This window comes from Chenopodium album, chromosome 17, assembly GCF_948465745.1.
Source record: "Chenopodium album chromosome 17, dcCheAlbu1.1, whole genome shotgun sequence".
NCBI classification, from domain to species: Eukaryota; Viridiplantae; Streptophyta; class Magnoliopsida; order Caryophyllales; family Amaranthaceae; genus Chenopodium; species Chenopodium album.
Genome location: NC_137850.1, coordinates 1024963 through 1043668, shown reverse-complemented (window position 1 = coordinate 1043668; position 18706 = coordinate 1024963). Strand labels below are relative to the sequence as shown.

Genomic DNA, 18706 nt, shown 5'->3' with positions numbered 1-18706 from the left:
ACGCTTTTAGAAATGGAGATATATACGTTTTAACTCACGTCTCAAAGAGCGTGAAAAGTAAAATGGGTCAAACAAAATTAGGGACGGAGGGAGTAGTAGACAAAATTGATAAGGTATATAGAAGTGGATTGCAGAAATTACATGTATCGTCTAATAATGCCTTTAAATCATTAATTTAGCTATTTATGTACACAACTCTTTTCATCAACTCAAGGCCATAATGGGATTTTATATGATCGAATAATGATCATTTATGCGATCCAAACAAAATTATATGATTTCAAGATGCAACCCCTTCAATATTGAGATTTTTTATGCTATTTACCGAAACTTTAGAAATTGGACTAAAGAAGTGGATTATATCATTTAGATTGGACAATTTTGGACTTTTTTAAACTTGGAAAGGAAAGAGGTTGAGATATTTTCCTTGGACCCTACAAAACCCGGAGAGGCCATTTGAGTAATTGAAATCGTCTACTTTGCCTTTAAACAATAAATATGGTTGTTTTTTTTAGTGTGCCTCATTTTATTGGCTTTAGACCACCACGAGCCAATAAAATTCAAAACAACATTATATACTTAGGAAGTATACCATATGGTTCCATGAGTCATCTACACCAGGTTCTAAAACCTTGGAAATTGATCTGATTTTGTGTAATAGATTTTAAATTTTCCTTCTATAATATTTTCTTTTTTTGGCAAGCAAGATTATGCATAGAGGTTCCTGGGACTAGGGAGTCCTACTTTAGTCTCCATCCAGTGGTCCATCCTTAATAATCATGTCTTAAGACGCCTTTCCTTATCTTGCCTTTGCCTTGTTACATTGTTTTAGTCTTGTGTTGCTTTGTTTGTGTTGCCTTGCCTTTACTTTGGCATTATGACTGTCCAATACAAAAAATACACTAACGTCAATTGCTAAAAGTCTAAAAATAAGTGTTTTATATTTTTTTTTATTTTTTTTTTTTTAAGGATGAGGTTTTTATGTCTTGTTCTTGTGCACATATTTTGCCCATGCCACACGCCTGGAACATGGTCATGCCTTGGCTAGGATCAACATCCAACGCCCAACACTTAGGTATTGTGCCTTGATTAGTCTCATACTTAGCGTATAAATCACAAAAAATGTTCAAAGAGTGTAATTAGTGTAAATTCTCAAACATTGAAATTGAAAAAAAAACGATGGAAATATAAAATCATTTCTTGTCAAGGATTAGAAAAGTGGACAACTACTTAAATCAAATAATATATTGTCGAGTTGTTGGGTTCCACTCAATTTCATAATGCCTCAATTGCTCATGGTCGAAGTATTTTGCCGTACTGTGCTTCAGTGACAATTATTTTTAGTGAAATCTAAGGGATATTCTAATATTCATCACGGAGAACAGATGGTTGTTTACATGAGTATGCATACTGTCTGTCAAAGTTTTTTTTTTTTTTTTTTTTTAGGTTTATGCCATTTACAGTTTGCTACTCTTCTAGCTTTCATCCAGGAAAAAAAAATTAAAAAAATTACTACAGCTGCTAAGATGTAATGAACAAACTAATTTAGTTGACTGATTATAATGAAATACATCTATGTTTGCTGTAACTCGGCAATTTATTTGATATTTAGGTCTCTGTTTACTGGAACCATTATAACTTCATAAGGTCGATTAATATTTAACAATATTTTGCCTGTTAATAAAAGTAAAGAAAGCTAAACATTTCCAAATACAGAATTGGATGAATTTAATTTGATCCAACACAATAATGATATTTCTCTTACTTGAGTGTATATTAGAATAAAACATGAAATAGAACAATTTAGACCGAACAAAACCAGTCCTTCGAAAAATGTCAATTGAGAACAGAAGACAATCAAGACAAACATTAATAAAATGCCAATAGTAAATACTGCTCATTTTGAAAGTTGAATAATAGATTACCAATCCAAAATTGTGATTCCACTCTAATAATTGTATTCCGAAAATTCTCAAGCTTGTTCGAAGTAATTAAACATCAATGGTCAGTAAAAGAGTGATCTACAAACACTATGGAACTCATCCAAAACTAGCAACAACCAATATTTGACAATGCTGCTGCAAAATAACATGTGAGCTACTCGAAGAACTAATGAAATGCTTTTACTTCTTCGCCAAAGTGGCTAAGTAGATCCTCCAGAGACATTGGGGAGTGATCATTCTTATCTCTTACCCTAACAGTCACCTGTATACAACAGGATATAAGACAAAAACCCCAAAAGGTAGATAATATCAATTCCAGACAGATAAAATAACAGTGCATAACATATGTACAAATACTTAAACCACGCAGTGCTCAATAAATCAGTAACATTTATCAGAAGGTAGAAATTTTGGGGTGCAATTGTGGGAAACTGAGATTGAATATGAAGCCCAAAAGTTTAGAAATATAGCCAAGCGCAACTTAGTGATATACAAAAAAGTGAAAAAATAAATAAATTTGAGCCTAAGACATACCACTTGGTTTTCGGCATCTTTCTCCCCAACTACCAGTATGTAGTTATACTGTGACATCTGAGCTTCTCGTACCTGCAGGGCCCAAAAATTATAGGCACACATACACATCATGTATATACATGAGCAAACAACACATCATATATATATAAGATTAATAAAAAGGAACCAACTACATTGGAAGACACTCCATAGGAAAAACTGTGTACCTTTTTATTGATGGTTTTATCACTTGTATCTACATCAACATGGTATCCAGCCTGGTGGATGTGATCGCGCACCTAAAACATATTAAGTCATTATTTAGAAAATAACCATACACACTTCAAGCACTAAGCAGACTGATTAAATATTTAGATTCGGGGCTGCAGGGTATTCCTAATAATGCATAGATATAAGTGATGCCGTCAAACAATCCAAATAAGCATCTAAATATTACACAAATACACAACGGTGACCTCCAATACCTCATGGGCGTAAGCTGAAGATTTTTCTGAGACAGTGCATACAATTGCTTGTCGTGGACTTAGCCAAAAAGGCCATTTACCCTTAAAGTGCTCCAGAAGAATTGCAAACATACGTTCCACAGAGCCAAGGATGGCTCTATGGATGATCACAGGTCGCTCCCTTTTAGCTTCATCTTCTGCTGAGTAGGACAAATTAAATCGCGATGGAAGTTGAAAATCCAACTGCAATTAGATTCATATTGTCAGAAATTTCTATGCCAAAAACCAGTCTTCTAAATTAATCTGGAAGCAAAGCACAACATACCTGCAAAGTTGCACACTGGAATTTCCTCTTTAAAGCGTCAGAAACACTGATATCTATCTTTGGTCCGTAAAATGCACCATCTCCTTCATTTAGCTGTACCATATGATTCAGGAACAATAATTTATTAATAGAAACATGAAGGCTCATGTTGTAATGTAATTAACAGAGAAAACGCAAGCCCTTCACTTCAAACCACAAAATACAGCATATTCTACCTTTACCGTAATTCATCCTTCTCATGACAACAGGTATTCTATATTTTAAGTGGAATATAAGGTACAAGCATCACCACAAAAGCAGCCTCTCTCATGAAACCTTCTACGCTAAACCAATCATACACATCAGATCTTTCATTCTACATCAGCCATCAGATGCTAGTATGATACCACGGTACATTGGTACAAGATCATGCAGAATACAAATTCCATACAACCCTAATATATGTTGATTTTCTTTATGGGTGGAGGATGGATGAGAGTAGTATTTTGCACTGAGACATTCAATACATCAAAAGTTCAGGATATTCATTCCATAAAAAAAAAAGGGGGCAGTGATACTAGCATAAGTTGCAAATGCGAGGGATGTGACTTAGAAGAGGCATGCAAGATTTAAATTTAGAGATAGCAAATATTTGTTGAAAGAAATTAGATGTAACTGAGCAAAAAGCAATGTACACTCAGACACGACGGGTATGAGTAAATCTTCAAGCATAAGACATCTTAGGGTTGAAAATTTTAAGCATAGGGACAGGCCTAATCTTGGACACGGATGCAAAGAGTTCTTGTTTACATGAGGCGTTTTGTACTTTACAAATAACAAACATACACACATTTCAAATTACTTATTTCTTAATTTTACATATTTGCTAATGTAAATCTCACGCACATTTAAAAGTGTTGCATAATTATCTCTCCTTTTCCTCTGGTATATTTATTTAACTATAATGTGTTTCAAGATAAACACAGTAGCTAATTATTAATTAAAGAGTTGGGTAAGGCCGTAAGGATACCAAGTAACCATACACAGCTGCATGAGACAAAATGATGAGCTGAAGTAACATAAATAAATGCTTTGCTTGCAACATTGCTTGACAAAGTGTATTAAAGCCAGCCAAATTAGGAATATGACTAATTACAACTCCACTCCAAGATAGCACACAGTACAAACATACCATAGAAGAAATCCGTCATTGAGCTGGAAAATGCCACTTACATGGTTACTAAATAAAAGAAAAAAAAAAAGGACCAAAATTTCTTCAAGGTTTGCAACATCTACCACTCAAAGACGTTTCACAAATATACCATTTCCCTTTCAGGAAACTAATATCTTCGCTCACAATACAATTATCCAATATAGCAACACTGACGTTTCCTATGTTCCTTAACCACCTTGGATTTTGTGGAAGATTTAAATGACTTTTTTGGTCCTTTTATGTTGCAATATTTTGGGCATCATTTCAAAATGGATCAAAATTTCTCAAATCATTCAAAACTTTATCATTCTCAGCTACAAAGCAATAGCTCTAATCTGGGAAAACAAACTCTAATTTGTAAACTTCATTGGTTGTAAATCTTGTAATCAGTTCTGAAAGACTGTTGCCATTTCTGGCACCAGGGCAGGTCAAGCGTTTTTAGGGAAATTCTCTATATCTTTCTTCGATCTGCGTTTCTCAATCTTCCTGTCATAGAAATTCAATTTTGATCTTTTTATCATATCTTCCTCTCCAATGTGGGACTGTGGGAGTTTCAGCAATCTCTTCACTCTGACAGGCATATATTTCTGTACAACATTTCTACTAGTTTTTCATCCTCTTATTTTATTTTGAGCTTAATTAGGTATCCCCAGTTCCCCACTCCTCATTAGTCAAGTGAAGTCCTGCTCCCTATCTGGTTTCTGTAAAGGCTAATAATAGGAGTGCTAGCATAAATTAAACCACATCTAATAATTAAAAGAAATTCTCCACAGTAGCCACAAAAAAAAAAAAAAAAAAAAAAAAAAAAAAAAACAAACAAACAAACAAAAGGTTATCCTCTATGGTAGCTCCATGTTATTTCTTTTTCACTAATTGTCTTAAGTAGGGGTTTTTATGAATTATGATTACATGAGTATGAGACCAATTACCATATCTCATTCATGGAATTAACAGTGTGTTTGGAAGTTTGGATAGAGAAAGGGGAAGGAAAAGAAAGGAGGGAAGGGAAGAATGATTAGGTTTCCTTCCAAATCTCTCCATTGTTGGAGAGATCAATTTCGTACAATTTAATCATTCCATCACCCCCCCCCCTCTCTCTCAATTCCTTCCCTTCCTTGTTTGTTATCCAAATGAAGGATAATATATCCCTCCGTTTCCTTTCCCTTATTTTCCATCCATTTCCTTTAATCCAAACAAAGTGTAAAACTCAGCCATTGCATAACAAATAGGCCATTATTGTAACAAATTCGTGATTTTGGACTAGACATCCCACGAAGACTTGTTATAATGCCGCATCTTTTTCACCGTGCCATTTGCTATATAATGGTGACTCACCAGTCACCACATAGAATGCATTTATACCCATTACACCTGATTTTTATTTAAATTGACCAAAGATATTTTAGCAATTAGTTAGAAAACATGATTCTTTCATTCACCAAAAAACTGTACACACCCATATTATGATAGATTTGGTAATATTAAAGTAACTTTCATAAACTTAAGAAAATGTAAACAAATTTTAATAACATTAATATGATTTATTTGTAAAAACAGACCGCATCAGCTATTAATTGTGACCATACTCTTGATTTTTTTCTATGGCCTCAATGCAAGAAATATTACAAGTTGAGTTGACACTATACAATGCATTAAACAACTAGTTCCACAACAGATAGCACAGATCCCATATTCCTTTCCTTTGAATTTGGGGGAGAGGGGATTAGGGAAAAAAAAAAGGGGGAATAACTGAGAAAAGGTGAAAATTTACCTGCCATGGCTTGCCAAACTCATCTAAAGCTTCAGTAAGTGCAGCCTCCGCCTTATCCCATGTCTCCTTTTCTCCTAGGAAACTCTCTGGTCTCTATGTATTTTATAGGAAAAAAAAAAAAAAAGGAAAACGTGAGAATTATATATTGCATTAAACTAAATCAAGTAAAGGATACAAAGAAAATTAAATGATAATGTAAAACAGAAATAAGATCATATCAATCGACTTAAGGGGGTAACGGTTTATGGAACTTAGGTATGGGTTTAAAATACTTAAAACCCACGCCAAGCATTTGGTTTAGGATTTTAAGAATTTTAAACCCATAGGCCATACCTCAAACCCCCTAGGTAGGGTTTAATAACCTTTTTTTTTTTTTTTTGGAGAGGGGGAGGGGGGTGGGGGGGAGTTGAGTTTGGCTCATACCTATATTTTTAGGTATCAAACGTATTGTATAAAAAAATCAAGTTCCAAACCCATACCATTATGATTTCACTTTTGAATCCAACCCCATACCACTTTGCAAACTAAACACCCCCTAAATTATTTTCATAGTCTAAGTAAACATGTACATCATATAGTACAATGTAACATTAATATATTCTAGAAATTCAACAAAGATGGAGAGTTCAAAAGTTGTGTATTCTTCAAGCTCTCTAATAGACTAAGTCACACTTGGTAATCTCATGCACTCAAGTATAACAAGGGGGTGTTTGGTTCGCATAGTTGTATGAGTTTGGAATAATAAATGAGACTAGGAAAGTCTAGAGTTAAAACTTGATTCGTTATAGTATGTGTTTGCAGTGTTTAAGAATAAATAGTTCTCTTTCATTTTATACTTAAAAGGTTTGGTATGAGTCAAATCAACCAGGTTTCTAAACCCCATAACTTGTGGGTTTGAGATATGGGTTCAAAATTCTTAAGCTAATAATAGGTATAGGTTTCGCCCATTATAAATCCATACCTCACACTAAAATTCCACAAATCAGACCAATTTAGAAGGCCAACCTTTCTTGTTAGAATACCAGCAAGATATATGACAAAATTAGAGCTAGTAAAACTAAGACCGCAATTTTTCCTCTAAATGACTAGCAAAAGTGTGGCTTCCCAAACTAACATAAGCCCAAACATCCTATTGCATGAAATCATGAGAAGGTTTCACTACTTAAAAGTAAGGAATAAGCATAAGTATAAAAACATATAAAAAGAAAATCATATGGGTCAAGGAGAAAATCCATAAGTTATTAAGAGGAAAACAGTAAATCAAGGGATAGTATCATACTCCAAGTTTCTTTTCCAGAATTCTCCAACTCTCATTAAAGGAAACAGTTATCATACTTCCACATCAAAAACAGATTCTAAAGACTCTAATAGTGTGTTTGGATAAATAAAGGGGAAGGAAAAGAAGGGAGGGAGGAGAAGAGGAGGGGAGGGAAGAATGGTGAGGTTTTTTTCCAAATCTTTCCATTGTCAGAGGGATCAATTTCCTACAATTTAATCCCTTCATTTCTCTCCCCTCTACATTTGTTATCCAAATGAAAGATACCCCATCTCTCCATTTCTCTTCCCTTCCTTTCCCTCCATTTCCTTCTATCCAAACACACCGTAAATGTTAGCCAGATGGAGAGAAGTAAATCCTATAAGCACTTTAACATTTAGGTTCCCTTCTGTGTCTAGGTCAGAATAATCAATTCTAGGAATCGAGGCAATGAACCTCAAAGCCTCCCCTCTATGTCTAGCCATGCCTGTTAAAACAGTATTCACAAGTCAAAAATATAGCATCCAAAAAGGTTGTAGATGTGCTCCCTGTTATGTCTGGATTGAATTTCCTACACAAGATTAAAGGCTAAATTATGAAACTATGTCATGCTGATGAGATATGAAAGCCTTAAAGATGAAAAGGATGAAATGCTCCAACAATCATCACTACAAAGCTACTTCCCGAGTTTAGCCTTCAAGGTTAAATATCTAGAGTAAGTGTGTGATGTGAGCAACCCTCAAAACTGCTCCAGCTTTCATAATAATGATTTATTCATCTTTTATATAAGCAGTTGAAAAATATCACATCATTTAAACTAACTTGAAAAACCTCCATCTATCATGTGATAAATTGGTTGTGGATAATGTAAGTGTTTGACAAAGTATTGGTTAGGGTAGCTTTTAGTGGTGAAGGTAGCTTTTGTGAAAAGTTAGAAATATTAGCTTTTGAAATTAGAGGTAGCTTTCGAGGTAGCTTTTAAAATTTTAATCTATAGTATTAAATATAAAATATTGATTTTATATGTAACAGCTAGTCAACCGCTACTTTACTGAACACTCATACCTAAATTATCTATCTTTAACAACTAACAGCTTGTTGACAGCTAAAAGCTACCAACACGTCTAACAGCTATCTTCACAGCTATATTTTCCGAACACACCCATCAGACACAAAAAAATTTCAAAAAAAAAAAAATAAACAAAACAATAAAAGAGGGGGAAGAGGGTAAAAGGACCTCCCCTTTGGTCCTATATCATTCACTAAATTCATTAACACCAATAGGTAGGGAAAAAAAAATTAGTGTCAATACTTGGAATTTTTGGGCGTGGCTAACCACACTTCATCCCCCCTAGTTGTTTTTATTGTTTTGTTTTTGGGGCCTAACTCCTCGAGAGCACCCAAAAAAAAAAAAAAAAGTAGGAACAAAAACACTATATAATCTCTCCCTCATGATGCCAAATATGTTCTGCCTTATAGCTTCGTCAAACTTAAAAAGGATGTGATAAGCTATTCCACACAGTCAAACCTTCTTTTGTACCATATCCCTTGTGAACCACAAAGGACACCAATATAGCATTAATAATTCCCCTTAATGAATGCATCAAGATTCAGATAGTAAATACAAAACACATCACCAATCTTATAGGCATATGACACAAGGTACTGACCAAGTCCTTCAATTAAATAGATTCCTCCAAACAATCCTTCACGTGATGCTAAATTGCTAATGAATGATGATACATTCTCAACCATTGTGAAAACCACCACCTGTACACTTCAATAATTCATCCTCGGTATGATCTCACCACCTACGTTACACGAGTGCTACACAAGCACCATTTAACATTTACCTCGCACAAGAAAAATGTGTTGTTTCTACGGATACGAAAAAGGGTAATCTCACGTTATTTTTTAGAAAACATATCAGGGGGTAGCAGATGTTTTCTATGGACTATGGAGATTAAAAAAGACCTAAAACAATTCAACATAGCTGAAAGTTCACAAACTTGCAGCCAAGTGTTCAACAGGTCACAAGAAGAAAAAGAAGAATGTATCAAAATGCACCTTCTTTGTAACAGGATACATTAATTGAGAACGGAACTTATAAAAATTTTACACAGCAAACAGAGATTGTGGCATCAGAGTTTATCTACATGAAAACACTCGGTATTTATTTAACTTAGACGGTAAAATCATCTTGAGGCTTCCAACAAGTAGAATCAATTATATACGCAAAAGCTTATATAAACTTAAAGGTCTCGGACAAAACCAGCAGATCTAAAAGATCAGCATCAGCAACCAATAAATATCAGATAATCATGGTAATTGATTTGCTTCTGAAGTTCAAAACTATCCTATCTTTCAGATTAACAAGCGTTTTCACAACATAACTCTCCATCTATTTACTCAAAATCAACACACCTTACACAGCTAATTTAGAATAAGTCAAACAAATATTAAAGCAAAATTGCTCCCCTCAGCTGAAACCCCAACCCCTACCCCCTCTTTATCTTCCAGAATCTGGCAAATTGACAAAAGGTCTATGTAACGACGTAAAGCTGAGAAATGACCAGACATCACATAAAAACAAAAATCAAGAGAATTGAAACATAAATTCATTTTACAAACATTGTTACATACTTCCTCCGTTTTTTAATAGTTGCAACACACACTTTTTCACAATATTTAAGAAATGTGGGGTTCATATGATATAATATTTAATTTGATATGGGGTGAGTGGTTGTTAGGAGTGTAGTTTAGTGGGTCATGTGATTTAAATAAGGGAAATAGTATAGCTTTTCCCTTAAATGACTTTCCATTTATAGTGTGTTGCAAGTATTGCGAAATTTCCATTTTAGGGAAGTGTTGCAACTCTTGCAAGTATTAAAAAACGGAGGAAGTATATACTAATGCTGACTACAGAAATTACTACAAAGAAAATGAGAAAATTATCATACGGTTGAAAGTTTTAGCTCGAAGGTAAACCCAAATTTTCCATACACATAATTAATAAAATCCAGTGCAGCCCTGACTTCATCCTTCACCTGAACGTATACAAACACAAGTTAGTATTTGGCACATGCAAAAGTAACAGAATTCAATTTACAACCATCAGCAGATCCAACTTACTTGGCCTTCCCTGCAGAAGATATGAGCATCATCCTGAAACAGTTGGGAGCTAAATATTAGGACCAGATCAATTAAACCACATGAATTGCAAAAGATTCAGGGATCAAAACAATGGCAACATGAAAGCTTTGTGAAACCATCACGGCATCACGCTTAGCAACTCGCGAAGAAGAATTGTTATACCCTATAATATACAACTATGCAGTTAAGTGATGAAACCAATGCTCACAATTGATTGGATCACATCTAGACATCATATACGATTCACTGGTTAACATTTTGGGAGCTCCAGGCCTCCAGCTTTTAATTTCCACATTATTCTTGGTTAAAATTATTTTTTTGGCCTAATCCCCTTCATCAGAGAGATCTTCCAATAAGGAACTAAAAATTACGTCACCCCAACAAGACTAAGTTGCAGAATATCGTTCATTATACAGTATCGTACCTGCTGGAATCTCCTAACACGAGTCAATCCAGTGAGGGCACCACTAGCCTCATTCCTGTGAAGCACCCCAAAATCAGCAAAGCGGAGAGGGAGTTCTGCATATGGTCAAAATTGTTAGGTAGAACTTTGAATCAGAAGTTGCAAGATGATAATATGACCAGAACCGAAATTAAATTGTAAGCAGCAGGAAGTTCTTAATTCATATCACCAAGGAAAAGATTAAGCAATATAAAATTATAATTCACAATTAGTACTTAAAATGGCCAATTTTTTTGATGATTGACTATAAAAATACGTTGCGTTTTTCCAAGCAGATAGTCTAAGCTCCTGAAGACAAATTTCACATCAGTAAAGTCCAATATTCAAGATAGAGTTCAACTAATTTTAAGGCACGCACAAAATAAGATTAAATCCAACCATCTCTATAGCATACCAACAGTGATATGTCAAATGAATACCTCTGTATGAACGTACTCTATGCTCGAACATCAAACAATGACCGGGACAGTTCATAGGCTTAAGCCCGAACTCCTGTTTCTCAATCTGCAAGAGCAAGAATTCAGCCAAAACATCAATAGGAAAATCCACTATCTTATTTGTATATAATGAATACAAATTTCAACAACCCAAACAATAACCTGTGGAACTTTCTCTTTTTCTTTTAAATAAGCCAAAGCATTGAGAAGATAAAACAAGCAAGATTTAAATGAACCAAGGAACTATACAAATTTCAGTCTGATGTCAGGGAGAAATCAGTTAAAGCAAAAAAAATTTAAAAGGAAGCCAATCACCAATTCTCCATATACCTTATTTAAACTTTAAAGTCTAAGGACCATGTGCTTTGAGGAATTCATGTGCATATACAGCGTATACAGCGTATGAAGAGCGCGCGCCAGTTTCACAAGTTAAGTATTTAATCACTATATATAAGTCACAACTTCACAGATTACTAACATTAAAAGTTGAAATATAAGATTTTTGTGCCAAGGGCTTCCACTATTCCTTCCATTTGTTGATACAGGAATACCAGTTTAAAAAAACCTCTCTCATATTGGAACAATACAACCTTAATGAATTGATAGCCATATGGCTTCTCTGATACACTTAATAGAGTTTCCTCATTCTAACATGAATAGTGAGCAAACTCCCTAAGCCATCATCACCTCTAGGATAATGTAACAAATGCCTAGAGCAACAAGCACAAGAGCTTGATCACATACACAAGAAGGGGAAGGAAAGGACAGAAGGAGCAGCTGTTAGGGGATGAAAAAGTGGAGCAGCAGCTGGTAGCGGATTAGCAACCAAATCAGTGAGCAGTGAATGGCCGTGAAGGGTTAGCAGCCCATCACAATGTGACAGTTGCAGCTTTACCCTGCTTTTGTCTTTATCTTCTTTTGGCTGATTATGTATATATAAAAAAGGGAGGTAGGAACTTGCTTAGGTAGCTGAAGTATTGTAGTCATTTGAGAGTATAGACTTGGAGAAAATTCAAGTTTATACCCAGGATAAACAAGCTTCGTTTATCCTGGGGTAAGGTCGTCATTTACTCACTTTAAGGTGAGGGCATGCTTGTCATTTTTAATGTGAATGCAAGTTGGGGTAACTAACGCCACTTAACTCTGTCAAAGTGTCAAGCTTGTGATAACCAGTACTCTTCTTCAATAAGGGCGAAGAACACGAGGAAACCACCAGCCCACCACCATCTTCTTCCTCAACAACTAGAATAACCATTATTTTTTATCTCCTACCCGCAAACCTACCACGAGCATCAATGGTGGAAATTTCATAGCTTCAATGGTAGGGAGATATCAAAGCTCAATTTCAAGCTTTCAATGGAGAAAACAATAGAGGAGGGTAGCACACTTACCCTTTGGGGTTCACCATGCCCTGAATTACTCCATTTTTCTTAGGGTTGTCGTTTTATTTGGCCGCGAAGCTGCCATCAATGTCGGTGTCGGTACGGTGGTCGATTTGCAACAAAAGGATGAAGATGGTGGTTAAATTTCGGTTGTGGATTGAAGGACGAAGGAGATGAAAGAGGAAGATGGTGATGGTAAAACAGAAAGAGGGAAGAACAGAAAGACTGAAGAATAGAAAAACCATGGTTAATTCACAACGACTAAGGTCAAAATAGAGGTAACGGCTGTTATTTCGAGTGTGGGGCCCACACTTATTACTTTCCACTTACTTTTTACATGTTTTATAATTTTTTAATTACATGTCACTGTTTTGTGGGGTTCTATAGCTGAGATTCACAAGTTTTTTATATCCCCGAGATCAATGGGGACTTGCTCATAGACTTGTGTCCTCGAGACACTAGAGAGAGTGGTGGCCTCAAGACTCCTTGTATATAAGTTTTGCTCTTTATTAATGAATGAAATAGCAGCCTACTTCCCTCAATCAATCTTTTAATTGCTTCCTTGAATACTCTAGTCGTTTAAGTAATCTAGTTCGTTACAGATAACAAAAAAAACATAATGCCACGATATGAAGAAACGCTCACCTCAAGCACAAACATATTCTCCTTGTAGTTTGCAGCATGCCCAGATGTTTCCCAGAGTTGCATGTTGTAGATATTCGGACTGATTACCTAATATATCAGGATGACATCACTAAGCCCAATCAGAAACATATTTTCACAAGTCATGAGCATGAAACTAAGTTAATATCAACCTCCTCATAGCCTCTATTCCTGTATTCACTTCGAATAAAATCCATCAATTTATTGTATATCCGAGCACCAAGTGGAAGAAAAAACCAGCTTCCTGGGCTGAAATTTAGAAGAGGTAAAGTAGAATCATTAAAGACCACACAAAATATCATAACTCGCTGTCAAGAATATTCACAGCCACATACCTGAGAGGGTGACAAAAGAAAAGCTCCTGTTTTACACCCAGTATCCTGTGATCATATTTTTTAGCTTCCTCCAGCTGCCTTAAATATTCCTGATGAGGAAAATATTTTTAATTTATTATAGTAATACACACTAGCTCAAGTATAACCACCCTACCTAACATCTAAAAAGTCATGAACTAGCTAAAATTTCAGTAAATATTGTACCATTAGCTCCACTTACAACAACAGCAATAAAGCCTTAGTCCTTAAATGATTTAGGGTCTGCTAATCAAACCATCATAAGGACCCATCCACAAAGAAAAAGCAAACAAACAAAAGGTACTTCCAAAATTAAAGTCCAAATTCACTGAATCAGAAAAAAGTTACTAATAGAGTAGAATCTGCAAGAACTTTCAGCAAAGAATAGAGCTGCAATCCAGATAAAATGTAGTGCATAATCATTCCACAGCTTCAAAATGCCACCATACAAATCTACAGGCAAAAAAATGGTTATAGAAATGCAAAGGAATCTATCACAATTATTAAATACCTTTAAACGCTTTGAATCAGGATAAGAAATTCCATAGACCCTTTGCAAGCTTTCCCGATTTTTGTCACCCCTCCAATAAGCAGATGAAGCCTGATCAAAGAGAGATTTTTAAGAAAATAGAAATACCAATTGCAACAATTTATAGAACAAAACCTAATTTAGCATCACCTTTAAGCAACTAAAAGCTTTAGCAAAGGATGTATTGGGTATATGGGGCCCACGACAAAGATCAACCAAAGGGCCACATCTATAGACTGTTATAGTTTTGTCTTCAGGTAGATCATTGATAATTTCAACCTAAAACCACAAACAAACCAACCACAAGCATGAAATAAAGAGCGAGTAGAAATGGTTAACATGTGATCACGAGACCTCTCAACAAACACGCCCAACCCTAACCCCCCCCCCCCCCCCCCACCCTAACACACAAAAATACAAACAAAATATAGTTCTCAGCTTGCCTTAAATTGGTTGTCAGAAAATATCTCAAGTGCTTGTTGTCTTGTCACTTCAATTCGCTCAAATGGTTGTTTCTCCTGCAAATTAAGTAAATCATGAAGAAAAAAAAAAATCAAACAGAAACTACGAACAGCAAAGTGCTACTAATATATATCCATGCCTAAAAGAGATAGTAAGTACGTAAAGGGCACGAATTAAACTAAAGAGTAATGACAAACAGCAATATTCTATATCTTAATGAGCAACGAAATTGAATGATAGTTTAAATCTTCCTCAGGAGACTACTTGGATAGTCTTCAATCCTTTGGAGGTTCAACTTTTTGCTAAGGTAATGAATAGTAATTTAGTCAGAAAATTGGTTTTTCTTTTCCTTTCAGTACTTCTTTAATTTCAACCCACACCACCCTGCAACCCTACAATTATTGCTCCTCAAAATCTTCAATCGTCTCACTCTCAAAATACAAACCTTTGAATGATTCGACTAGGAAGAGTAAGAAGGCTGAGAACTACCACCTACAAGTCTTTTTAAAGTTTTCAACTTGTTTCATTCGTAATTTTTTTATATGTACTTATTACCTTCACCCCCCACCACTTTGCACCTCTGCAATTGGTTTCCCTTAAATTCTTCAATTGGCTTTTGCTCACTCCACAGATACAAGCCTTTGAATGATTAAACTGAGAACTGGGAAGAGTTATGAGACTGAGAACTACCACCCAATTTTCTTTTTAAATTCTTCAACATATTTCATCCTTTTTTATTTTTTTTTTGTTGTTGTTGTGCCAATCCATCAAGGATCAACAAAAAAAGTTGTGAGTAGAAGGATATTCAGTTTTAACCCATTACTACTAACCTCAGTAACCTAACCTTCTGTGCTCTAATTTCTATTTTAGTTTTTGATCTTTTACCATGTTGGTTTTCACTCTTGTTATTTATTCATAGAAGTGTTCCAACATTTTCCCAATAGAATTTACTATATCCTCTTCCCTCTCATTATTCACCCTTGAGATTTACTTTAAATCATGGCATCAACCACATGAATTAACTAAAAGGAAAATTTTGCAGTTTTTTGTTTGTGTAGGGGTGTGAGGCCGCAAGTTAGCAAGCGAAGAAATCAACAGCTAACATTTTGTTTATATTAAAAAAGGAAGAAAAAAAAACTCAACCATGTATAACTAACTATAGACACATGAAAGTGCAAAGTTTAATCAACTAGAACTCCGGTTCCTTTTAGGATCCTTACCCAATTTGTAAAAGTCAATCCCAGATCAAGAATATAGAAAGAAAATGGTAGCAAAACATTAATGAGAAATAAATGAATCACACATAACATCCTATTAAATAGCTAAATTCATTTTACAAAGCGATCATCCATGAGTCAGATTATTGCAATTAAATATTGCATCTACAATCAACAACTAAGTAGTAAGGCAGTAAGACTACATCAACACAAAGTTATGGCTTCAACAACTAAAAGATGTTTTCTTAAAAATACCTACAAACAATTAGAAAGTAGCTTGTTAATAGAAATACTATACCGCAACAGCTTTTGCTGCCACTGCCTCAATTTGTTTGAAGTGATCCTCATTCAAGCTCATTTCTCCATAAAATGCATCATAAAAAAAACCCTGTCCAAACATGAAAGTATTAAAAGGGTGGAAAACTTATTAAAAAAAATGCTTATAGAGATGTATAAAGATATTACTTCCACTTCTTACGTTCTTAATATTTCAGTTGAGCTCTCAATAATCATAACCCCCAGCACTTCCCACCATAAATCAATCAATTACATACAAGCACTATGATAGGCTAATCTAATATGCTCTAATACCAACAGCAAGATTAACATTTCTACAAAATGATATATGAATTCCATGTCTTGATGAGCTGCATAATTTTAACAACACTCTGTGTACTATATATATCTAATTTATTAAATATTCCTGAATCCTGATTGTCCTTACAAGAGCAGCCAGGACCAAAAAAACTCAATGTCTAAATCAGGCTTACAAAGTCTAAGCTCAAATATAAAAATAGTTACAGACTTAGAGTAGCTTTATTGGTATGGTAGAGCCAAAAAATATAAAAGCAATATTTATAGCTAGATGATGTAAGAGCACTCCCCACTTATCTTACACTTAAGTTACTTTACTGCACGATGGGCAAAATTGCTTGTTGAAATGCCTTACATATTAGACCTCAAGCACGACAGAGTACAGGGATACAAAGAAGCATTCACATCATAAGGAAAACAATGGCCAAGCACCTTGGCACTTGTAATATCTTTCCAGATTTCTATAAAAATAGAAGATGCCTCTATGTGGGGAAGTTGATATACATAACCTTCACTTCCATTTTGACTGTCCATCAAACTATCCGTCAGCATTGAAGTTTCTTAGACATTTCATATTTCGACCAGCGCATCAAACATTAAATTAGTCATATGCACCTTTGCTTTTAATGTTGTATTTACGTTTTTAAACGTCACATTCTCATCCAGTTTCCTTCTTAATGTACCACCTTCTCACACATTACAACCAAAACCCTAAAGTTGCAGACTTTATTCACAGCTAACACTTTTGTCACCAATAACAAAAGTGATTCATCTAACTAAAAGAGAGCTATGACAGAAAATCTCTGAGCTAATAAATGGATAAGAATACAAGCTCACTTTACAATCCTGATATGTGGAGAGAGAATTTATCCTTAAATATTTGCTTGGAATGAGGCAACAATCACCCTAGAGTTGTAAAGAAGTTTTACAGATAACTTTGAGATGAAAGACAGTCCTGATTCAGCAGCCACTTCGAGACTGTTTTCACATTGACAAGGGACACATCACTAGCAGAAAGTAGCTAATTTTTTTAGCAAGACTGGATTATGGCTTGATTTCCCAAAAGTACAGCACATTATCAAGGAATCTGATTAATTTGTATTACCTAAGAGCACAACAACTTACATAGAACCATAAGCAATACTTAACTCACCTCGCCACGAGTAGTACACGGTCCAATACAAAGCTTGCATCCATATTCCGTCTCTAGAGCCTAACAAATCACAATAAACCAAAACACCAATCAATCAATAATTCAAAAATGAACCCAGTAATTCACAAATGAAAAATCTAAGGAAAACTCAAAATTAATGAGAAAAAAAGAAAGATTGAATTGTACCTGACCGAGAATATGAGCACTGGAATGCCAAAAAGTATCTCTACCTTGATCAGAATCAAAAGTATACAACTTCAAATCAGAATCCTGTTCAAGAGGCCTAGTCATATCCCAAAGAACACCATTAACCCCAGAAATCAACGAATTGGAAGCCAAACTCTTGGAAATCTGCGCCGCAATGTCAAGTGGAGTAGTAACCCATTTTTTCCCTTCCTTGACATTTCCATCGGGCAATGTAATCCTAAAATGAGTCAAAATCGGTCAAAGGAGAGAGAAAGAGAAGGAAGAAGAAGAAAGAAAGAAAGAAAGAAAGAGAGAGAACTTGATGGGTTCGCCGGAAATGGAGAGACGTTCGAGATCTTGCGCAGCTTTAATGGTTTCGAATTTAGTGATTCGCTTAGGGATGACTTCTGCGAGGTAAGTGTCGTCTCGAGGGTGAGATGCGGGGGTTGGTTTGGTGGTGTTGGGAGCTTTGTCGCCGCCTGCCATGGAAGCTAAGCTCTGCAGATATGGCGGCTGAGAGAGGAGAGAGAATTTGCAGAGAATGAATTGGGGGGTTTTAGGAAACGAAAGGGTTTCATAGGTGTGTTAAACTCTTAGGGAGTGTTTGGTTCATTTAATTAGAGTAAAGGAAAGGAATGGAAAGTAGTTCAA

The 18706-nt window shown here is 35.2% G+C and overlaps 1 protein-coding gene across 1 annotated transcript; it reads right to left on the bottom strand.

Moving 5' to 3' along the window:
• Nucleotides 1-1900: 1900 nt before the first annotated feature.
• On the bottom strand, nucleotides 1901-18614 carry LOC145589323 (threonine--tRNA ligase, mitochondrial 1-like). Its single transcript, XM_081645850.1, has 20 exons — nucleotides 18375-18614; nucleotides 18056-18293; nucleotides 17870-17929; nucleotides 16421-16510; nucleotides 14887-14961; nucleotides 14594-14722; nucleotides 14426-14515; nucleotides 13897-13985; nucleotides 13714-13810; nucleotides 13544-13630; nucleotides 11499-11583; nucleotides 11041-11135; nucleotides 10596-10628; nucleotides 10424-10510; nucleotides 6209-6301; nucleotides 3246-3338; nucleotides 2942-3163; nucleotides 2684-2755; nucleotides 2478-2549; nucleotides 1901-2205 (listed from the first exon to the last, which is right to left on the bottom strand). The coding sequence occupies exons 1-20, from the start codon at nucleotides 18539-18541 to the stop codon at nucleotides 2110-2112; spliced, it is 2070 nt and encodes a 689-aa protein (XP_081501976.1). The 5' UTR covers nucleotides 18542-18614; the 3' UTR covers nucleotides 1901-2109.
• Nucleotides 18615-18706: the final 92 nt, after the last annotated feature.